Source organism: Natator depressus, chromosome 4 (genome assembly GCF_965152275.1).
Source record: "Natator depressus isolate rNatDep1 chromosome 4, rNatDep2.hap1, whole genome shotgun sequence".
NCBI classification, from domain to species: domain Eukaryota; kingdom Metazoa; phylum Chordata; order Testudines; family Cheloniidae; genus Natator; species Natator depressus.
Genome location: NC_134237.1, coordinates 38952493 through 38977344, shown reverse-complemented (window position 1 = coordinate 38977344; position 24852 = coordinate 38952493). Strand labels below are relative to the sequence as shown.

General features: G+C 42.8%; 1 protein-coding gene and 1 long non-coding RNA gene across 5 annotated transcripts in view; one reads left to right on the top strand and one right to left on the bottom strand.

Annotated features, from left to right (window-relative positions):
• The window catches only part of MYOZ2 (myozenin 2), a 31282-nt gene extending 19934 nt beyond the window's left edge, over positions 1-11348 (bottom strand). For 2 of the 3 annotated variants that reach the window (XM_074950800.1, XM_074950801.1), the window contains exons 1-2: positions 11169-11347; positions 10487-10589 (exon numbers count right to left, since the gene is read on the bottom strand). In XM_074950800.1, the coding sequence (XP_074806901.1) occupies positions 10487-10562 (76 nt within the window). In that variant the 5' untranslated portion in view covers positions 10563-10589; positions 11169-11347. Of the gene's footprint in view, positions 1-10486; positions 10590-11168 lie in introns of all 3 variants that reach the window. The other variant, XM_074950799.1, reaches the window with a different exon arrangement.
• The window catches only part of LOC141986369 (uncharacterized), a 118783-nt gene that overhangs the window by 4344 nt on the left and 89587 nt on the right, over positions 1-24852 (top strand). The window lies entirely within an intron of this gene.

Below are 24852 nucleotides of genomic sequence, written 5' to 3'. Positions count from 1 at the left end.
ATAGTTTTATTTAGAGAATTTCAGAATAAAAGGTCCAGTTTATGAAAATGAAAGTAGTAACAATGAATTAAAAATATACTTCTAACAACTTTTACATGATTCCTTCAGAATAATTATCTGTTTTTTTCCACACTGCAATTGTTTAACAGTTCTCATCAATAGGAGAATTACAAGCAACTCTTTTCAAAAGATTAACAAGTGCTGGAAATCTAATTACTGCTGTCAGTGTTACTTAAGTCCCTGCTTGGGGAAAAGATCACTTCCTTGGCTTTACATTGTAACCCTGGGGCACTTTGATAATGAATATGCATGCATGGGTGGTGGTGGAGGGGGAAGAGTAATAACCAGGGTTTTCCCCAGGAATTGACATTAGGGGGGGGTGTTCGAATTTACAGAGGGGTGGAGGAGGGTCAGGACCGATGAGGGGTGAGACCCTGAGTGTGAAGGTGGCTCTATGGCACCATAGTAAAAACTGAAAAATATTTCATGACCATTCAATTAGCTTTAACTCATGTTTTAAAAATCATCACAAAAATTAAAGTTGGCTACTAAAGCCTTCTATGAAGCACTACATCTACATCCTTATTGGTTTCTTGTTATAATTTTACACAACTCTGTTAATGAACAAGATGAATGCAGTGCGTTCATCTTTGGTGGCTTCCCGTATGTCCGGTACTTCCATTCCTTTAATTGATATTCTCATTAGATCATTCACATGATCAGGCAGAAGGCAACTTTTCAGAACACAAAATTCTATTTAATGAGGCAAAAGAATGCTCAACTGTAGCTGTTTTGACTGGGAGTAACGAGATGAATTCCTACTTCTTTCATCCCAGGAAACATAACACAAAGATTGGGTCAAGCCACTAGTGATGATAAAAAAAGAAGTTGAAGTCAAATCTTCATTCATTCATCGTATGATATTCCACTCTGTGTTCAAATTCTCTATTCTGCCCTGAGCACATGGCAGCCCCATTGCTGGTAGTGCCTCACTCCACTCAACTGTCCGTGTTTTATAGGACCTCTATGTAAAAGCTACGTAGAGGTTGAGTAGAATCTATCAGTCACTGTTGTAGATTTTTAAGAATCAAGTCTGTGTACTTTTTCAGTTGTCTTAACAAACACTTCTTGTCCTCTTCACTTAAGGATTCAATATAAATGCCTTCATTACTCAACTTCTGGACTGAAGTCTTTGCTTCTTCCAGTACTTTTTCAATGGGTAGCTCTCTGATTGATCCAAATGTAGCTTCTATTGCTGGACAAAGATCTACTACTGTTGTAGCAGATGCCTGGATGACATTGTTTAATGACACAAGTGGTTTCAAAAGTAGACTTACAAGGGAGAGAATGGCAATAGTCTTCTCTGAACGTAGTAGCAAAAGTAATCCACCAGCCTCACTACTTAGATCCATCCCATCTTGGTAGATACTTTCCAAAGCAGTAATAATGGCTGGAATAATTTTAAGACAACAGCCAAGGATCGCTCATGAGAAAGCCAGAGGGTTTTCCCAGGTTGGACTAATTTGAACTTCAGTCCCAGTGTATCTTCTATATTTTCCAAGATATTCAGTCTTTTTGGACTCTTGCTGAAAAAAAAATATAATGAAGACATTAAATTTATAGCTTTTGTAATGTCTTTTGAAGAGTCTGCAGCTCGTACTAGCGCTAGTTGGAGTAGATGGCCTCTGCAGTGTGTATAGGAGAGATTAGGGTTACACTTTTCTCTGAGCAAAGCTTGTACTTCACCATGTCTTCTAGAGAAGTTTGCAGCTCCATCAAATGCACAAGCAGCCATCTGTTTGGGGTCCAATTGACCAGCATTTAACTCCTCTAAGATGTGGGTTGTCACAGCTGCAGCCAATGTGTCTTCTATAACTTGAACATCTGGAAATGCATCTATTGCCCTACCACTGACATGAAGATAACATACACAATGACTTAATACTTGATGCCCATTTGCATTGGTGCATTCATCAGCCATGTATGCAAATTTTTTTAATGTGGATGAGAGAGTTCTTCACTTTTTCAACTGTTGAGTCTTTCACTGTTGCACCACATACCTCTAGCCAGTCAGTTGAGTTTCTTGCAGAAAGATAGTGAGCATTTGCTGGTCTTGTCCAGAACCAGTGTTCAACTTCAGGATGAACAAGTGACAATGCACTTAACATTGGCCTCCAGTTTGTAGTGTGTGGTATCTCGTGCTTAGATAGCAAGTATGATGCCACAGCCATGTTTGTTCTCCTGAACTGTGTTGTGTCTCCAGCATTCTTAACAGCCTCATTAACACTCACCGGTGTTGTCTTTGGTCAGTGGAGACTCAGAGTTCAGAGGTGCTTTCACATGAGTTCACCTCCCAGGTGGGGGGAAAGAAGGCACCTTGCTCATTCCTCCAGCTGCTCACTGTTCGCTCTGGCCACTGGTGTTCATTGTGCCACCATTCACTCCATCGCTCTGTTGCCAATGGCCCTGCGCTGTCACCTGCTGCCACCTGCCACTGTGACCTCTGCGAGTTGGTCTCTTGAGGTTCCACCCAGCTCTCAGTGATTTCAGCTGAGCTTTCAGTGGGGGAACCTTGCTGCTAGTGCAGACTGGGCCGTCTCTTCCACAGAAACACTGTCCCACAGCAGGTCTAAGCACTTAGACCTGATTTCACCTGTAGTGGTCACTTAACAAAACAAAAGACTATCTACGGAGCCTAATCAGCTCTGTCTTTAAACAATGGAGAGGGGCAGGTCAAATAGTACTTGTGACTCAGGCAGACCATCAAGAAAAACACCTGTCCCCACCCTCTCTCTTGATGCCCTCAATCAGCCCAGGCTAAGTACAGTTCTACTGCCCTTTACTCGTACAATAAGAATAACAACATTTCATTCCCCCCTCCCCCACGCATTCAAGTGATTTGTAACCCAACCCCAGCCAAAATCTATCACTTGGGCAACGCAGCTCTGTTTGCTGAATAGCTAGGTAGATTAGGTGTGAATGTAAATAAAATCTGGTCCTGAGGCCTTTCCCCACAGCCCCTAGGTCATCACTAGCAGTCAGGGAGAGCTCATTTACAAATCATAATTTGAAACTATTAGGTTGGCCAACATCACCGAAATGAATGCACTGACATTGTCATAAAAAACAGCTGTATAAGGAAGATAGTCTATGTTTATACTTTTCAAATCTATTATACTTTTTCAGATACACATATTTTATCATACACTGTATATGCTTTTAAAGTGTGTATTAATGTTTCAATTTCAGTTCAGATTTCCAAATAATCACTAAACAGACAACACTGCACGTAACTAGTTCACAAAACTGGGGTGGGCAGGGTATTGGGGTGGGGGGAGGAAATCCCTGAGTAAGACTGGGGGCAGAGAATGCTGTATGGCATAACCTTCATTGTCAGTCTTATGGAGAAGTTCTGGAAGTTGGGATACTAGTGGCACTGAGTATGCTGACACTGATTTGAAGAACTCTTGTCATTTGGTGTCCTCAATTTTAAAGCCCTCGCTTACTCTTTGCACCATGATAACTTCAATGCTTAGCAAACTATTTTGTTATTAATTTCTTACTGCCAGGGTTTGGAAAGTAGCCTTTTTCACATGTGGCCATAATTAGAGCATCCAGTAAAAATAATATGGTTAAGCATCTTGTCCGACTTTGTCTTTACAGTTACTCATGCTCATCATTTTAATAATTGAACTAGGGTATGTCTACACTGGCAGAGTTACATCACCAGTAATTACATCACCGCTCAGAGAGCGGTGAAGGGAAACCACTGTTGTGTGTTCATACCCTCTGCTGCTTGCGCAATAGTGTGTTCACACTTGCAGTACTTGCATGGGTATTCGGAGCGGTGCACTCTGGGCAGCTATCCCACAGAGCATCTCTTCCTCTTTTGCCGCTAAGAGTTGTGGGAAGGCAGAGGGGATCGCAGGGCATCTTGGGTCCTGTCCCAGTGCCCCATGATGCATTGCTTCACATCCGAGCAATCCCTGTGCTTCCGTCCACATTTGGCCCCATCTTTCAATAGTTTGTGTACTGCGTGCTCTGCCTCTTCGGTCTGCAGGAATGGATCCCGCAGTGTTGACAAATATGCTGCTTGCTCTCACTAACACATGACGAGTGGCAGTGGAGTTATTCCTTAAACTACAAAGGCAAGAGCAGTTTGACATTGATCTTGCCATGTGTAGTAGCTACGACATGAGATTGCTTGTGGCATTCACGGAGGTGTTGACCACCGTGGAACGCCATTTTTGGGCTTGGGAAACAAGCACTGAGTGGTGAGATCACATCATCATGCACATCTGGGATGACGAGCAGTGGCTGGAGAACATTCAGATGAGGAAAGCCACGTTCATGGGACTGTGTGGTGAGCTCGCCCCAGCCCTGTGGCGCAAGGACACGAGAATGAGAGCTGCCCTGTCATTGAAGAAGCACGTGGCGAGTGCACTGTGGAAGCTGGCTACTCCAGACTGCTACCAATCGGTCGCTAACCAGTTTGGAGTGGGAAAGTCGACCATTGGACTCATGTTGACGGAAGTGTGCAGGGCCATTAATCGCATTCTGCTCCAAAAGACATGAGTGACATTGTGGATGGCTTTGCACAAAAGGGCTTCCCTAAATGCGGAGGGGCAATAGATGGCACTCATATTCCAATTCTGGCACCAGATCACCTAGCCACCGAGTACGTTAATTGGAAGGGGTATTTCTCTAGGCGCTTGTGGATCACCGTGAGCGTTGCACAGACATTAACACAGGCTGGTCCGGAAAGGTGCATGTCACACACATCTTTTGGAATACTGGCCTGTTCGGGAAGCTGCAAGCTGGGGCTTTCTTCCCAGACCAGAAGATCACTGTAGGGGAAGTCGAAATGCCCATTCTGATCCTGGGAGACCCTGTCTATCCCTTAATGTCATGGCTTATGAAGCCATACACAGGGAACCTTGACAGCAGCAAGGAGCGGTTCAACAGGCTGAGCAAGTGCAGAAAGACTGTTGAGTGTGCTTTTGGCCCTTTAAAGGCCTGCTGGCATTGCCTATATGGGAGGCTGGACCTGGCCGATGACAATATTCCTATACTCATAGCCATGTGCTGTACGCTCTGTAATATTTGTGAAGAGAAGGATGAAAGCTTCACTTAGGGCTGGACTGCTGAGGCTCAGCACCTGGAGGCTGAATTTGAACAACCAGAGACCAGGGCTATTAGAGGGGTGCAGTGCAGGGCCATAAGGATCAGGGATGCCTTGAGGCAGCAATTTGAAGCTGAAAGCCACTAATATTTGTTGCTATGCTCAGGAGTGCAGTGCTTGTAATGCTAGGAGGTGATTGTGGGTGGTGCAGACGATGCACTGTGAAGGTTTAAGAAAATTGCCTGTTGCTTTGCAGGGCTCTGTTTGCTTTCAATTAATGGAATACAGATTGCTTTCAAACCAAAACAATTATTTTATTAAATAACAACAACTTGAGGAGAGTGACAAACAAAAAAAACACATCAGCACTGTAGGGTATGGGGGAAGAGAGGGTCCCAGGAGGAGGGTGGATTCCTGGGACAGTTAAAGATTTGTGTATGTCCAGATATCATATGCAACCTTGTTCTTTGGAGTAGAGTGCAGTGGGTACTGTTCTTCAGCAGGGCTAAATTGCAGAGGGACGGGTGTTGCCCTCAGGGGCAGGGGAAGTCAGTGTTTCAGGACTGTACTGTACACTGAGCTCGTGGCTCTTGTGGAGAGCCAGCACTGTAGGGGAGGCCTGATAATCATTTCTATTCCCACACTTTCCACAGGCTGTGTTCATTATGGAAGATCTCACTGCTGAGGGTGAGCAGGGAATCAAGGGAGGGTCTTCTCCAAGACTTCGGCTTCCACCCTGGTCCTTATGCAGCTCGCCTGTGTGCAGCAATGGTCCCCCACCCCTCCCAGTGAAGGCAGAATGGTGCAGGAAAGTTACCCTTAATGGGGCAAGAAACAAAGCAGCTCTGCCAAAGAACCTGCAGCAGTTGATTGCCCAGTATCTCCATGAGAGTTTCGTGGAGATCTCTGAGGCACATTCCATGAAGTGAGGGAGTCAATCAACACCCTGTTCCACCGCTCAGACTAGGCATGTGGTGGTACGCTCATCATACAGACACAAGCCTGCTTTCTGCAACCCTCTTGCCCCCAACAACTCACTTCAGCAATTCCCAAAATCAAAGCCACTTACCAGGGGCCTCCTCTCCTGTTTGCGCTTCACCAAGCTCCGACCCCTGTGGCTGGCTAGCCTCCCCCAGGGTTGAGAAGAGCTCCTGGCTGCATGTATCTCTGACCTCTGAGTCGTCCTCTGCCTCTGGGTCCCCCTCCCACTTTACATCCTCGGTCCATTCTTGACTGGCATGCGAGCCACCGAAGTATCCACAGTGGCCTTCGCAGTGGAGGTGGGGTCACCACCAAGTATCATGTCCAGTTCTTTGTAGAACTGGCAGCTCGTGGGGGCAGCACTGGAGCAGCGGTTTGCCTCCCGCGCCTTGTGGTAGGCGTTCCGCAGCTCCTTCACTTTGACCCTACACTGCAGTGTGTCCCGGTCATGGCCCCTTTCTGCCATTCATCATGATATCTGTCCATAGGTATAATTCCAACGGCTGGAGCTCAGCTGGGACTGGACAGCCTCCTCTCCCCAAATGCTGATGAGGTCCAGCAGCTCGGCATTGCTCCAAGCAGGGGATTGCCTGGAGTGTGGAGCAGGCATGGCCACCTAGAAAGATGCGCTGAGACCACTGCACGCGTCCCTGAGCAAACAGGAAGGGGACTTTCAAAATTCCCAAGGAATTTAAGGGGTGGGGCTCACAGTTGGTCATCTGAGGGCAAGGCAGTAGAGTTCAAACCAATGACCAAAGAGGTGAGAACAGGTATTTTGGGACACCGCTCGGAGGCCAGTCACAGCACTGTAATCTACTAGGGTGTCTACACTGGCATCACGGCGCTGTAGCTCTGGCACAGAAAGCTGTACGCCTCTCATTGGGGTGTTTTTTTTACAGTGCTCCTACTGTGCAGTTTCTGCGCACTAAGTGGCTTGGCAGTGTGTACACCTCGGGAGTTACAGCGCAGAAAGCTGCTTTACTGCACAGAACCTTGCCAGTGTGGACAGGCTCCTCTCTCTGTGGGTGTTTATAAGCTTCAGGACAAGATATGAAGTAACATGATGCTATGCAAAACCGCATTGAGGCTCCAATATGAATTTGTTTTTCTCCCACTCCTAAATCCTTGATCTTCCACTTTCACTTGCACTTGCAATCAGGTAATCAGCAGCACCAGTCAGCTGTGTTTTGAGCTGCACTGCTGCCTGCTACTTTGTCTCTGTCCCATTCAGGCCTTCTCCTGTCATGGGTCCTACTTCCCAGTTCCAACAACATTGTTTTAATTCAGATATGGAATCAATTCAGTCCAGTATCAGGTGAAGACTTGGGTTGTTTCTCATACCAGTTCCCTGTGCCTAATCTAGAGTCAATTTTTTAAAAGAGAGGTCTAATTGTGTGTGTGAAAATGTGAGCAATTGTAAATTGAATAAAAAGAAAAGGAGTACTTGTGGCACCTTAGAGACTAACCAATTTATTTGAGCATAAGCTTTCGTGAGCTACAGCTCACTTCATCGGATGCATACTGTGGAAAGTGTAGAAGATCTTTTTATACACACAAAGCATGAAAAAATACCTCCCCCCACCCCACTCTCCTGCTGGTAATAGCTTATCTAAAGTGATCACTCTCCTTACAATGTGTATGATAATCAAGGTGGGCCATTTCCAGCACAAATCCAGGGTTTAACAAGAACGTCTTGGGGGGGGGGGGGGGAGGAAAAAACAAGGGGAAATAGGTTACCTTGCATAATGACTTAGCCACTCCCAGTCTCTATTCAAGCCTAAGTTAATTGTATCCAATTTGCAAATGAATTCCAATTCAACAGTTTCTCGCTGGAGTCTGGATTTGAAGTTTTTTTGTTGTAATATCGCAACTTTCATGTCTGTAATTGCGTGACCAGAGAGATTGAAGTGTTCTCCGACTGGTTTACAACCTATCCTGAAGGATGACCCAACACTCTCTCAAATCTTGGGAGACAGGCCAGTCCTTGCCTACAGACAGCCTCCCAACCTGAAGCAAATACTCACCAGCAACCACATACCACACAACAGAACCACTAACCCAGGAACCTATCCTTGCAACAAAGCCCATTGCCAACTGTGCCCACATATCTATTCAGGGGACACCATCACAGGGCCTAATAACATCAGCCACACTATCAGAGGCTCGTTCACCTGCACATCCACCAATGTGATATATGCCATCATGTGCCAGCAATGCCCCTCTGCCATGTACATTGGTCAAACTGGACAGTCTCTACGTAAAAGAATAAATGGACACAAATCAGATGTCAAGAATTATAACATTCATAAACCAGTCGGAGAACACTTCAATCTCTCTGGTCACACGATTACAGACATGAAAGTTGCGATATTACAACAAAAAAACTTCAAATCCAGACTCCAGCGAGAAACTGTTGAATTGGAATTCATTTGCAAATTGGATACAATTAACTTAGGCTTGAATAGAGACTGGGAGTGGCTAAGTCATTATGCAAGGTAGCCTATTTCCCCTTGTTTTTTCCTACCCGCCCCCCCCCAGACGTTCTTGTTAAACCCTGGATTTGTGCTGGAAATGGCTCACCTTGATTATCATACACATTGTAAAGAGAGTGGTCACTTTAGATAAGCTAGATAAGCTATTACCAGCAGGAGAGTGGGGTGGGGGGAGGTATTTTTTCATGCTTTGTGTGTATAAAAAGATCTTCTACACTTTCCACAGTATGCATCCGATGAAGTGAGCTGTAGCTCACGAAAGCTTATGCTCAAATAAATTGGTTAGTCTCTAAGGTGCCACAAGTACTCCTTTTCTTTTTGCGAATACAGACTAACACGGCTGTTACTCTGAAACCTGTAAATTGAGTGTTGCAGTTACCTTGACTACAGTTGCAAAGTGGATATTTACACATGCCTTTGCATGCATAAAGTTCTGATCTGTACTCATAATTGCAAGAACTGTACATGTAAACTGTACGTGTACATGTATTTTTGAGCATGGATCTTAAGCCTCTACATTTAAAAATTTGACCCATTAACTAATTTTGAATTAAAACTGGAAGTGGCCCTCAGTAAATGCCTAAATGATCCATTGGATGATTTAACTGATCACTGCAATCAGCTTTAACAAATGAGTTACCTAATAATAAGATACTTCAGAGACAATTATATCATATGTGGAACATCTAAATAATCCTTAGTTGGCTTCAGTACGGCTTGTTTTACATAGTCTTTAAATACAAAGATATGGGATCCAGACATGGCATCTACAAAAATATTGCAAATGTCACTCAGATATTAAACGGTTTAATATAACTGCATTTAAAAAATCTAACAGGTATATTTACAACAAAATGTGAAAGGAATGGGCAGGCACTTACACGGGCAGATTCTTTTTTATACATATACAAAGGGCCTGATCCTACTTTCCTTGGAATCAAATTTGTCAGTTATCTAAGTGGGTTATTTGTCAGTAAGTTATCTAAATTATCACAATACATGTGAGCAGGAGAATAAATCCAAGAGTTTCATAAGTAGATTTAAAGTTAAGTCCTTAATTTATAGTTAGGCACTTAAACCAATGGCCTGATTTTCAAAAGTGCTGAGTTTTAACTTCCACAGACTTCAAGGGGGACTGCTAGATGCTCAGCACTTTTGAAAATTAGGCAACTTATTTAAGCACCTAAATAAGGTTCTATGGGTGGGATTTTCAAAAACATCAGAGTTAGGATTACAGTCCCAGTGAAAGTCAAGGGGACATGTGCTCCTAAATCACAAAGCACTTTTGAAAGTCTCACGTTAAGCACCCGCTTTTGAAAATCAAGCTAAGATTTTCATAGCTGTTTCCATTTCCCTCAGAATGGCAACAGAAAAGTTGAATTGCTGCTTAAAAGATCAGCCAGTGACTATGTATTGGAGAGAAACGACAAGAGCTAATAAGGTTTATTAATCCCAATAGCTAGCTTTGAGGGGAAGGAGAATATTGATACAAATATTTTTGATCATGCATATTAAAAGAAATGGAAAACAGGAAAAAAGATATATAGACAGATAATCATGTTTTGTATATGAATAGTCTTGTAAAATGGAATCCAGTCATGATATTAGCCCCAAATAATATTCTGAAAGGCTATCCAAGCAGAATGTACATCAGCTGTTAGATTACTTCATTCCTTCACAACAGTTGTTCATCTGAAAATAGCTTTCAAATGAAAAGAGACAACTACAAAAGGATTAGTTACCATAGGCAGCATGATACCCCCACTAGATTATTTATGGCAGAATACGCAGAGAAAGAGCTGTAAGAGAGTTAAACTGTAAGATTAAAAAGAAATGTTAGGAAGGGGCGAAAGGAACATAGGACATACAGTAACCGGTTTTAGCTCTATACCATTTCCGTAGATTTCCTTCATAATGGCTGATGCTTGTTGTTTCCTCTCTTTGACCATGGCAGAATGTGATAACATTGTGATTGTCTGGTGGGGTTTTCCTCACTGAAAAAAAAAAAATCCACATTTTTACATTGTTGAGCCAGTGTGTAGAATCCAGTTGACTTTTATTTCAAGCATTGTCTTCAGAATAATTAGTGACTATACTTATTTCTCATTTGGCTAAAATGTCTTTTTAACAATGCCAAAGACACTGGCAATCACTCCTTGCAAACATCTGATCAGAGACACATTCTCCAACTCAAAGATAAGAAGTCCTGAGTGACATACTGTCCTACATAAATTCTGTAGCAAGATCTGTGGCAGTGTTCTGGGCCTTCTCATTTCCACACACTATGTTTAAAAAAAATGCAAATCTGTGATTTATTTCAAATGCTGTCTTTTGTTAACCCTTGATCTACAGTCTCAAAAATAGGAAAAATTCTGGCAAACTGCTTAAAGTGACAGCAAAAAGGTTGATGAGCTTGTTAAAGCATCTTTAAATAAGCAAAGAAAGTTGATTCCCCACTAAATAAAAATACACATCATATTTTATTCCTGAGATAAGATGTTACTTAAGTGTCTTCTATGCAACAGATTGTAGGACAAACAATGTCAAAATATTTCAGGAAAAAATACACTTACCCTATTGTTAGGCTTTGTTGTGCAGAAAAAAAGCAATCCCAACCCCTTTTGGTGAAGTTTCTGGAGTTTGTTATGAATGAGGATGACCTGACTGGTCCTGGATGGTTTCTATCCTTCTGGTTGGGTCTGCATGGTACCTAGTACGAAGACAAACTGGGGGCTGATCCTCTCCAAAGAGACTGGCATCCAGCTGACATCGGCCAGCTATATATAGAACCAAACACTTCAGCTAGTCATATCTTCCTGGCGAAAGAAAAGAACAGAAAGGATTCAGCTGTACCCACCACAAAGAGAGTGTATCTCTTCCAGAGCTTATTGGGAGATTTCATGGAATGCTCTCTTCATACTTGTTCAGATCATCCCATCATTCTTGAAGAAGAATAATCTCCATGTTATAACCAGGGGAAAGACATTTAAAAATAAGGTGATAAATATATGATGAGAAAGACTATATTTGATGGGAATGGAATGGGCTAATCCTTCAGTGAAAGATAAAACCATGCCTTTATAGTAGCTGATGACTAAAGTTAGTGGCAGACGGTTGATGTACAAAGCCTACTCTTAAAAAGAAATCAGAAACCTGCAGTGTTATTTGTGTTAAGACAATACTTTCACAATAGGCTACAGTTTGTCTCAAGAAATAGTACAAGAATTTGTCTCATAATGATTTTTTAAAATTGATTTCTGAAAACTGCAATAATTTAGAATCCATTAATACCCAATATACTGTATCACTTTATGCTAGAAACTTGTTTTATGTAGGATCACAGGTATCCCAGGACAGTAGCTACCTTGTCCACCTGCCAAAGAAAACATTCAGGTTGTGCCCCCCTCCTTTTTATGTATAAAAGGTACCTCAGTGGTAGGGGAGAAGGAGATGAGGAGGCTGTTTTTCTGGTTTTGTTTCTGTTCGGTTTTTGTTCTAAAGAAGTTCTGTTTTTTGCTCTCTTTTTTTCACATCAGAAATTGAGTTCTTGCCTCCCTGGAAGACTCAGTAGAGGACTGGTAGGAGAAAGGCTGAGGACAGGTATTAATATCTGGTGGTATGGGCCCCCTGGTGAGGGCCTTACATGCTAATTGCACTTCCTCCTTTCTCCACTGTGGAATATCAGAGCTAATTTTGATTCCATTAGGAGTCTAGTTACAGGCTGCTGAGCTGAATTCACTTTCGGCCAATGGTGCACCAGCACTGAGGCTCCCCTACTACAAGCTGAAATCACAAAAGAGCTAAAAACTGACTAAGAGCTGAAATCACTGAGTGTTGTGTTAAGTAGTGGGGGAGCCTGAAGATACATTTTGCGGAGCAGTTTGTCGGACGGCTGGCAGAGCAGAGCGGCTCTTGGAGCACAGCGGTTTGCGGGATGGCTGGAGCAGCTCATGGGGGCGGCTGGCAAAGCGGAGCAATTCGTGGGACGGCTGGTGGAGTGGAGCGGAGCCCCATGGAGAGGTTGGGGAAATCGGCTTTGGACCACGTAAGGTGCCCCTTAACTCCCACAGTATTCTTGCCAGTAAGTTAAAGAAGTGTGGGCTGGATGCATGGACGATAAGGTGGATAGAAAGCTGGCTAGATTGTCATGCTCAACAACATGGCTCCATGTCTAGTTGGCAGCCAGTATCAAGCAGAGTGCCCCAAGGGTCGGTCCTCAGGCCGGTTTTGTTCAATAGCTTCATTAATGATCTGAAGGATGGTGTGGATTGCACCCTCAACAAGTTTGCAGATGACACTAAACTGGGAGGAGAGGTAGATAAGCTGGAGGGTAGGGACAGGATACAGAGGGCCCTAGACAAATTAGAGGATTGGGCCAAAAGAAATCTGATGAGGTTCAACAAGGACAAGTGCAGAGTCCTGCACTTAGGACGGAAGAATCCCATGCACCTCTACAGACTAGGGACCGAATGGCTAGGCAGCAGTTCTGCAGAAAAGGACCTAGGGGTGACAATGGATGAGAAGCTGGATATGAGTCAACAGTGTGCCCTTGTTGCCAAGAAGGCCAATGGCATTTTGGGCTGTATAAGTAGGGCATTGCCAGCAGATGGAGGGACGTGATCATTCCTCTCTATTCGACATTGGTGAGGCCTCATCTGGAGTACCGTGTCCAGTTTTGGGCCCCACACTACAAGAAGGATGTGGAAAAATTGGAAAACATCCAGCGGAGGGCAACAAAAATGATTAGGGGACTGGAACACATGACTTATGAGGAGAGGCTGAGGGAACTGGGATTGTTTAGTCTGCGGAAGAGAAGAATGAGGGGGGATCTGATAGCTGCTTTCAACTACCTGAAAGGGGGTTCCAAAGAGGATGGATCTAGACTGTTCTCAGTGGTAGCAGATGACAGAACGAGGAGTAATGGTCTCAAGTTGCAGTGGGGGAGGTTTAGGTTGGATATTAGGAAAAACTTTTTCACTAGGAGTGTGGTGAAGCACTGGAATGCGTTACCTAGGGAGGTGGTGGAATCTCCTTCCTTAGAAGTTTTTTAAGGTCAGGCTTGACAAAGCCCTGGCTGGGATGATTTAGTTGGGGATTGGTCCTGCTTTGAGCAGGGGGTTGGACTAGATGACCTCCTGAGGTCCCTTCCAACCCTGATATTCTATGATTCTATGATTGTGACATCACAGTACAAAGGAAGTGAAATCTGGATAATTGAGTTTGGATGTGATTTTTATTCAGATTCTTTAAAACAGATATATACTTGTTAATACCTTGTAAGCAAGAGGCCCCCTCCTCCTAAAAAAATATATACACACTGTATAAAATTCAAACAAACATACTCCTAAACATGAACCTCAGCCTAAGCTTTCTCCTCAGGTTGGGCTTTTCCTAAACTCAACCTTGTAGAACCTCTCTGTTGCAGACCATAGTTCTCTCTGCCCATGAGCAAGGCTCATTTTTAATCCTTGTTAAGAGTCAACAGAAACCGCATACTTGTATACTTGACAGTAATTCCACTGCTCTTTCATGCAGAGTTCAAGCATCTGATAAAAAGGGTGCCTTGACAAACACTTGATAAAAAAACTGTTTCTTAAAGATTCAATACTTTTCACCCATTCAGTAAAAGACCCAGAGAGCTCCCTGTTTCTATGAGACCTTTAGCAAGTCCTCCAGCAAAAGCCACGAAGACCAGACTTGATAAACCTGAGATTTCCAAGGTAAAAAACAAAACAAACAAAAAAGCATATACACTTAAAAAACCCTTTGAAACCATCTTTATACACCATAAAATAAGAAGGCGGGGAAGCAGAGGAGCTAGGAAAGCATGTAGAATGAGAGTAAAGTGGAGAGACTGTGAAGGAGGTGAGACAGTGTGTGTGGAGCATAGCTTGGGTCATCACATACCTCCTTTAACTCTGACTACAGCACTTGTTTTTTTCTCATTTCCTGACTACACATAATGCATATGGAGCAGACAGTCATTTTGCCAAGACAGCCAGAATTTGGACAGATGTCTCAGTGCTAAATCCAGAGTTATGCCTCCACAGCAGGTAATTTACAGATTTTGCTCTGTGTATAGACACAGGGAACATGAGAATTTCCCCCTTACAATTGTTTTGTCTTCTTGCTTCAAAAGTAGAAAAACAGTTGTAAGGAAAGAAGATACAAAACAACAGCAACAAAAAACAAACAAAAATTCAAAAGAGTAATTGTTTCTAACAATCCTAAAGTTATTTTGATCACTTAGATCAGTGTTTTGTTCTTATGGGGGTTGGGTATTGGGTCTGGTATTTATTTTTGTATTTGTGTTTTCAGTATTTTGTATTTGTGTTTTCAGTGCAAATCCTGAAGTCCTGCTCAGTTTTTGTTCAGCCCATGTACAGGTAGAAGTCCCACTGATTTCAACTGGAGTTGTGTGTTTTGTTTATATTTATGTTCGTCTGAGGCTTTTGCTTTAAAAATACACCCAGGAGCCATTTCTGGGGCTGATACTCATGACATTTCAGTACCTGATTAGTGGAAATACCATGAGAAGATCAGGTCTCACAATCTTTCAGCACTATAAATTGCCTCTAAAGCAAAAGTAAGTAACACAAATATGGAGATATTTCATTTTATTTAAATTTACCCCCAGCTATATTTGTCTTAAAACAGGTAGCTATGGATTTTGTACACAAATCCAAATTTTTATGGCTCCAGTTCAGGTAAGCAGGTGGCTGGAAAGTAGCTAATGGAAAGCCAATTTTTAAAAAGGGCATCAGAGGAGGTCATGGCAATTACAGGCCAGTAAGCCTAATTTCAGAACCAGGCAAATTTGTAGAAATTATAGTAAAGAAAAGAATTATCAGATAAACGTGATTGGTTGGTGAAGAATCAACAGAATTTTTATAAAGGGAAATCATGCCTCACCAATCTATTAGAATTCTCTGAGGGAATCAACAAGCATGTGGATAAGGCTGAACTAGTTGATATAGTGTACTTGAATTTTCCATCACCAACATCCATCACCAAAGGCTCTTAAAGAAACTATGTAGCCATGGGATGAGACAAAAGTTCCCATCATGGGTCAGTAACAGGTTGAAAGATGGTCACGTCTCACAGTGAAGAGAGGGGAAAAGCAGGGTCTCCCAAGGATCTGTACTGGGAGCTGTGCTGTTCAACATATTCCTCAATAATCTTGAAAAGGATGTGAACTGTGAAGTGGCAAGTTTGTAGATGATACAAAATTATTCAAGGTTGTTGTGTCCAAAGCAGACTGAGGAGTTACAGGGGGATGTCACAATACTGGGTGACTGGGTAACAAAATGGCAGATGAAATTCAACATTGATAAATGCAAGGTAATGCCCATTGGAAAAAATAATCCCAACTATACATATACAATGATGGGGTCTAAATTAACTCTTACCACCTAAGGAAGAGATCTTGGAGTCACTGTGGATAGTCCTCTGAAAACTTCTGCTTAATGCACAGCAGTGGTCAAAGAAGGCTAACAGTATGTTAGGAACTATTAGGAAAGAGATAGAAAATAAGATGGAAAATATCATAGTGCCACTATACAAATCCATGGTGCCTTGTTTACTGTGTCCAGTTCTGGTTTTTCCATCTCAAAAAGGTTCAGAGGAGGACAACAAAGATGATCAAGGGTATAGAACAGCTTCCATATGAGGAGAGACTAAAAAGATTAGAACTGTTTCAGTTCAGAAAAGAGATGACTAAGCGGGTTTATGCTAGAGGTATAAAAAAAATCATGAGTGGTGTGGAAAAAGTGAATAGGGAAGTGTTGTTTACCCTTTCACACAATCCAAAAACCAAGGGTCAGCTGATGAAATTAATATGCGACAGGTTTAATAAAAACAAAATGAAATACTTTTTCCACACAGTGGACAAGTAACTTGTGGAACTCATTGCCATGGGATATTGTGATGACCAAAAGTATAACTGGGTTCAAAAAAGAGCTGGATAAGTTAATGCAGAATGCGTCCATCATGGCTGTTAGCCAAGATTGTCAGTGATGCAACCCCAGGTTCAGGGCTACCCTAAACCTCTGACTACCTGAAGGCAGTGGTGGATCACTCCATAATTGTCCTGTTCTGTATGCTTCCCCTGAAGCTCTGGTAATGGCCAGTGTTGGAGACAGGATACTGGGCAAGATGGACCCTGGTCTGACACAATATGGCAGGTCTTATGTTCTTAAAGCACTTAAGAACATGGCTAATTTTAATCACATACTTTAGTACTTTGTTGAACTGGGGGCTACATTCTGTTTGCTTCTTTCCCATTTGTTTATCTCTTTGGCTTCAGTGTCATATCTTACTCCGAGAAGAAAAGGATGGCACCAAATCACAACAGAAAATTTAACTGTGCAGAACATTTAACTGTGAACTTTATGATTTAAAAGTTGAACATTAAACAGCCTCTTTGTGAAGATTATTCAAGGGCCCAATCCAACTCCCATTGAAGCCAATGGGAGTTTTCCCGTTAATTTAAATAGGAACAGGATTGGCCATATAATGAGTTTCATCTGGGGTATCGATGGGACCAGTAAACTTTAACATTTGCAAACAGAGAATCTGATCCTGCAGTTTACTGTGGGTATCTCTACATTGCAATAAAAGACCTGCAGCAGGGCCCTGTCTGGCCAGGTCAGGTGACTCAGGCTCACAGGGCTATAAAAATGCAGTGTAGACATTTGGTCTTAGACTGGAACCCAGGCTCTGAGAACCTGTGCGGGGGGTGTGTGTGTGTGTGTGTGTGTGTGTGTGTGTCTCAGAGCCTGGGCTTCAGTCGGAGCCCAAAGATATGCACTGCTATTTTTAGCCCCACAGTCCAAGCCCCAAGTTAGCTGATCTGAGCTCTGAGACTTGGTACCAGTTTTTTTCGCAGTGTAGACGTACCGTGAGTGCCCCCAATTCCCACAGTAGTTAGTAGAGTTCAGGGTGTTCAGTATCTGAAAATATCAGGCCATGAGTTACTAAACCCACTGTGTGTATATGTGACTCTCATAATGTCCATAATAAGGAATTAAAAGTTAAAGAAGGTTAAAGACTTATAGCACTGTGATACAGCATACCAAAACCAAAGCAAATCATGCATTTCCATGAGAGGAAATATTATTAAGCTAGTGGTGAACTTGAATGCTTTAGCCAGCCTATGAAAAAGGACAACAATTACCTGTCTTTTTCCTCTAGTGCATTTTTATTTAAACTCAGTAAGACCTTTCCTTTTAGTATTGTCCTTCGTAGTTCTTTGTGGGATTTTTCTTACCATGTTGCTTTCTCCAGATTGCATAATTTACCGACTTAAAAGTGGTGGTGGTAGGGGGGGAACAGACTACCTACAACCATTTCTTTTCTGTATTTTGTTTTTCATTCTTATACACACCAGGGAATCAGTTCAGGCAAAACTCAAACTGAGGTCAATGGGAGTTTTGCCTGAGGCTCCTATTCACTTCCGCAAAGCACTTAAGTATGTGCTTAATTTTACACATGTGCTTATATTCAACTCTAGGTCCTGATTCTTCAAAGATTTATGCACAGGCTTACCTTTACTACCATTAGTAGTCCCATTAAATTGAACTCATAGCAACAGCATAAACTTAGGCACGTGTGTAAGTGTCTCCAGGATCAGGATTCTGTTCAGTGCCTGAATGAGATTTGCAGGGTCAAGTCCCTGGTATACTTTCAGGCTTTTATTTATTTATTTATTTTCATTTTTTCCCTGTGAGGAATGTCTCCCTCTATCTCTTTCTTTCTTTTTTTGTAGTATTCACTTTCCAATAAACAGAACAGTTCTTACAGAAGGAGAAAAAGAGGGGGATTGTATACCAGATTGCCAAGAATATAGTCAATGGTAAATTCAATACTCAACTTCAGGTTTGTTTTTGTATAAACTCCTTAAATTCAGATATTTATTGAAGGTTATGGTGGTGACTGTGGACCACTTGGCAGAACCCAGAGGGTAAATTAAGTAAATTACGCTCTCATGCAACTTGAAAGGTGAACTGCAAATCATAGATAGACATACTCAAACTTACTTGTTTTATATTTTGACTGTTCCTTGATTTTGCAGTTCAGCTGTCAGTTCTGAGTTAATTTTTTAAAGCTCTCTCAGTCTTATAGTCTAAGGTAAGTCGTATTGTCCAAAAAATAAAAATAAAAGATAAGATAAAAAGGAAAGTAAGAAGTGAGAGATCAGAAAGGCATCATACGCATAAGGGATGAGTGGACTTTCCTCCACAACAAAATGTCCACCCCGTCTTCTTTTTCAATGCTTTCTCCCACCTGTGCCAGCAATGAAATTGTTAAATTTTTAACCACAAATGGAAAACTCAAATGTTTGGTGCCCAGACTCACCCCTCCACTGACAATTCACCCCCAACACACAGGATATTGTTGTGCCAAAGTCACGTGACGTGTCCATAATGAGTGGAACCAAAGTAAATAGAGGTGGATACCTGGAAAGAGCTACTGTTCCATATGTCAAGAAACAAATTGCCAAAGCAAGCCTACTTTTTTTTCCTATTTGATTATATAATTCCAGTGTCTTATCCAGAGACTATCACATTTTCCTTCACGGATCTTGCCAATGTTTATTTTTCCTTTAATACAGTGAAGCATTTTCTGTGACAGTTCTCACTTGCAAGAAAATCTGCACGCTTGTCTCACACAAATTTAGCATGACCTAATTTTAAAAAGGGAAAAGAGTTTGTTTTTTCTTTCAATTGAAACCTTCTCCAACAGTGAATGCAACCCAAATACAACAGCACTAGAACCCCCAGTGAACCGAAGGCTCTGATCCTCCCGTCATATCCATGTAGCCCACGAAAGCTTATGTTCTAATAAATTGGTTAGTCTCTAAGGTGCCACAAGTCCTCCTGTTCTTTTTGCGGATACAGACTAACACGGCTGCTACTCTGAAACCATCCATATGGGAGGATTCCTGAACACATGCAAAGTCCCAGTGAAGTCTAAAGGGTTCTGCTTGAGTGCAGGGTTCCACCTGCATTGATCTAATGACAGGACCGGTACAATAAAGAGAAAGCAAGACTGACCTGTCTATTTCAGTGTCCAAGTTGAGTGGAATAAAAGAAAACTTAAATGTAGAGCTGGTTGGGAAGATACTTTTTTTTTCTTCACAAAAAATGTCAACAAAAACAACAATTTTCCATTTCCATCAGTATTTCTCCTCAAAATGTTTCAGGTTTTTCAGGCTAAACCCCAAACAATTTCCAGTTTTGCTTACTGAAAACCAAAAAGATTTCCGTTTTAACATGGAATAATTTCATTTTTTGATTGCTGAAAACTGAAAATATTTTGGTTATGGGGTGTTCACAAAAACTCCAACATTTTGGATGAAAATCTGAATTTTGTTTTTTATAGAAACAGATTTTAATGAAAAGTTCTGTTTAGTCAAAAAGCCAGTTTTATTCAAAAATAAAAAGTTTCAATGATTTTTCTTCAACCAGCTCCACTTAAAAGTTGAAAAATTAGTTATTCAAAAAATTATTTCAGTTTTAATAACTAAGGTGTTATTAAGGCATAAGGGTGGAAATTAGCACTTAGATGATGTGATGTGGTACTGTACTGTACCATGCATGCTCTGTAACTATGATGGACTTGGACAAGTAGATAGATAAAGAAATTTGTATCCCCTTTAACTTTCCCTTTTTGTATGTATGCTTCTCTTTTTTTTAAAGGTACAGCTGCACTTGTGGAGGCATTTAGAGTACAGACACTGCACGCCCAGTTAGCATGAGTATAAATAGCCGTGTAGACGGTGAGGCACAGTTTAGGTGAGTAGAGAAGAGTGCCCTACACATCTGCATTCCCAGGGTATATACTCTACATAGTTCTCTATATGCCCAAGCAGTGCCCCCCATGTCTACATTGCTATTTTTGCTGCCTCCCTGCTGCTGGAGCTTTTCAATACAGCATGTAGATACACGTGTAGTACTTGTGCTGTACACCCCAGCATAAGTATAGACAGAGCCTAAGTGCCACTAGCACTTTCTTCAGAACTTTCTTTTCAACACACATATTTTTGCGATTCTTTTCTGGGATTGGTTCCAATGCCTTCTGTGAGTTAGTGTCCTCGTGTGATACCTTTGTTTCTTTGGGGAGAAGGGTTATTTTTGTAGGCCTTATACCTCTGTCCTGCCAATTCCACTAACATTTTAGATAGCACTAAGAAAACAACACCTCATCTCTTAAGGTGTCCTATGTATAAAATCTTGCAGAAACGGAAGGTGACAGTTACTCCTTACAGTCTATGTTAGCATGTGGCTGGATTAAAGCAATCTTGGGCACTAGGCAAGCCCATGGCTCTGCTCCCGCAGCCTCACCCCCATGCCATGGGACTTTCCCCTATGCAGAGTACTGAGAGGGGAGAGGCCCCTGCCACCAGAGAGGCTGGGGTAGTGCCATGGGGCCTCCTTCTCCCAGGAGTGTCAGCAGGACTTCCCACTCCTTGAGGCTGAGGTGGCAGCAGGAGGCTTGCTAGTACTTACCCCAACAGCCAGGCTGTATCTGCCTCAGTGGGTGGGCTGGGCATACTGCACTTTTCTGCCTAACGCACAGAGTCCTCTGCTTGGGGTGGTTTTCGTGGGGCCCCTCAGAGCTGTGGGTTTTGGAGAAATGTAGGGCTGGAAGGGACCTCAAGAGGTCATCTATTCCATCCCCCTGCACTGAGGCTGGTCCTGGGGCTGATTACCCTTTAAGTGGAGACAGGCTCATCCTTGCTTGCGACTTAGCAGCTATACCTTAGCTGTCCTGACCTGGCAACTTAATTATAAGTAGTTACCCCAGCTGTCAAAGGATCTAGAAAAACTTGCGAACAAGGAAAGCTCAGTTAGAAAGGCCCCATGAGAGAGGAGGCGGGGAGTTCCCACTCTCTGAAAGGGAGACTGAAGAAAGTTACAGGGATGGAATTAATCCCTGTGGTGGATCCTGGAAAGGGGGTAAGGCCCAGAAAAGCAGTTGTGAGGAGTTGGTGTTCCAGCAGAGAAAGAAGGAGGAGAAGGAGAAAGATGGAGAAGCCAGAGGCCTGAGAGGCTGTGTTAAGCACAGGCTTCAGGGAAGCAGCACAAGGGGCTTAGAGGTAGTACGTTGCCTAGGGAAGTAGCTGTGAGTCTGAAGGAGCAGACTTAGCTGTGTAAACCAGGGTCCATGGGCTGGAACCCAGAACAGAGGGTGGACCTGGGGTCCCCAACCAGCCCTGAGGGAAGGGTGTACAAGCCCCATGTATGGACTATTGAGCCCAGGGGCTGAAGACTAAGCCTAAAGGATGAGCCAAGGATAAGCCCAAGAGGGGCCAGAGGGATGAGTTGTGTATACAATCTGACCACTGTAGAGTCAAAATGAAAGTCAGCAGGGGCAATAGAGACAAAGGCTCCTGCAGCACCACACCCAGATGCAAGAGGGTGCTATGGTGATGAGTGCAATTGCTTACAACCCTTTTCAGAGCTATTGTTTCAGATTCTCTGCAGATTCAGATAGACATCATTGCATCACTTCCTCTCATGTCATACTTTTAAGATTTTCTTCACATCCAGGAGGGTTATACATTTACCACTTAAAAAAAATGAAAGCTGAGATTCTGATGTAATTACATGACTTCAGGAGCTGAGGCCCTAGGCACAGGTCTATGGTGCCTATGACTTAATCTGGCCCTTATTCTACTGCTTGCCAGGAAACTTGAGTTTCATACACGTAACTGCTGTTTGAGATGATCATGAGTTGAAAAGTCAGACATTGCTGCTGGTGGTCATAAGGGTGGTGAAAGGGTTTTTTTTTTTTTTTTTTTTTACCTTATTTGCTTTTGAACATTAGTCAAAAATGTGGCAAGCCACCAAGCTGTTTATGACGCTGTTACGTGTCAGTGTCATAAACAGCTTGCGTGTGCCTGAAGGATAAGCACCTGAAGAGCAAAGTCACAGGTCTTAAACTTTTCATGAAAAGTAAAATGTTCTCCGTGTATTCCTGGCACTGCTGCATCTGCTTGGAAATGGGTACTTTTAGTATCATATTGAACTCTCATTTCCTTTCCCTTTACCCAGTGAACAGGTCAGCTAGAGGCCTGCAAAAAAAGATCAGCTTTCAAGGAGTCAGTTGCCTGACACTGTTTAAGTTTAGTTAGTTTTTGATGTAAGTGCGCTGTGGTTTTTTTTAAAAACAACAATTTCAGCTGCATGTTAGTGGTATTGTATTACCCCCTTCCTCTCCCCAAGGAAAAATAAGTTCAGAGAAAAGTTCTTAGAGTTCTGCCAAGGCTTTAAACTTCTTCACTTTGGTGAGAACAGTCAGATTACTAAACTTGGCAAAACCACCCGGGATGGGAGGGAATGTTAGTCTGAAATATCGCCAGGGTAAAAGGTCACAGGACGTGGTTGTGAGAGACATACTTCAAAGGCAGAATGTGGTGCATTCTTAAATTGTTTTCTGATATTCAGGAGATTAAGGGAAAATGGCACGACTGAATAAGCTGGAATAGAGAGTTGTCAGTTTATTTCTTCAGCACATACAAAGTAATGCTTAATGCTGATTTTATTTAATCTCTAACCTCTTTCAGATGTCTGTAATTCTGCAATATTTAATGAAAACACTGCCTCCTCACTAGACCCTGATCAGTAAAGCATTTAAGCACGTGCCACTTTCCACATCTGATTAGTTCCACTGATTGCACACAGCCCCCGTACTGTCAGACCCAAGCACTGAACAGTCATGAGTCACGTCCCCAAAAATCATGAGACTGGCTTACAAATCATGATTGAATTAAAATAAATTTTTAAAAAATGTACTCAGGTGAGTGCTTTTTTCTGGTTTTTTATTTTTAAGGTGCACTTGGGTCATGTTCTCAAGCTTTTCTCAGCAACCATGAGGGCTAGAAACTTACTATTTATTTATTGAAAGCTGAGATTCTCTTGAGTCCAGGAGCTTGGACTTAAAGAAAAAAATAAAAATCATGAGACTCAAGATAAAATCATGAGAATTGGCAACACTGCTGCCTTGCCAGCATGGCTCAACCCCAAGCCTCCCCCAAACACACATAGATGTGCAGAGGCATAGACATAGCTGGAAGCAGCAGCCCCTCAGCATATCCAAGTCTAGCAGTGCACAGGGAGTGGGCTTGGCCACTGGGGTATGGGGCAGGGGGTCTACCCCAGGGCCCTGAGTCCAGCTGCAGCTGCTGTGAGGCCCATCATCCACTGTCTTAGGCAGCCAGAGCCCAAGCCACCCAGCTCCAGGAATCAGGCAGGGGATCTTCCTCAGGCGCTCTTGAGAGCCCTCTGGGGGTCCCCTCTCAGCCTCCCTCAGGGGAGAGGAAGCCCCAGAGCTGTGATTCCTGAAGCTAGGTGGCTTAGGCCCTGGCTGCACAGGTGGGGGCTGGCATATCCCACAGTGGCTATAGCTGGGTTTGGGGCCCTGGGGAAGATCCCCTGCCTCACATCCCAGTGGGTGGGTCCTCTCCCTTCTCTAAACCAGGTTCAGACCTGCTGAGGGGACACTCTTCCAGGGGCAGTGGAACTGGGTTGAGGGCGAGAGCTATTGCCCCACAATAGAAATATTGTGGGGGGATGAGCTATATTTGTGCCCTCACGCATCATTCCCTCTAAACTTCAGGCACGCATGGAGGGAAGAAGCAGGAGTGGAACCCAGAGGGACTGAAGTGGCTTCTGTGAACCCATAGAAACACTCAACCTGAGTTCCCTCCATAGTAAAATTTGGGTTGCACCCCTGCTCAAGCCTAATCTGTAGTTAAGAGGATAGTGTAGTTGCCATAAGAATGGCCATACTGGGTCAGACCAGTCTTCGATCTAGCCCAGTACCCTGGTCTTCTGACAGTGACTGGTGCCAGATGCTCCAGAAGGAATGAACATAACAGAACAATTTATTGAGTGATCCATCCATTGTTATCTAGTCCCAGCTTCTGGCAGTCAGAGATTTAGAGACACCCAGAGCATGCAGTTGCATTCCTGACCATCTTGGCTAATAGTCATTGATGGATCTATCTTCCATGAACTTAGCTCATTCTTTTTTTGAATCCAGTTTTATAATTTTGGCCTTCATAACATCCCCTGGCAGCAAGTTCCACAGCTTGACTGTGTGTTGTGGGAAGAAGTACTTCCTTATGTTTGTTTTAAATCTGCAGCCTATTAATTTCTTGAAGGGGTAAATGATACTTCCTTATTCACTTTCTTCCAACCATTCATGATTTTATAGACCTCTATCATATCTTACCTTAGTGATCTCTTTTCT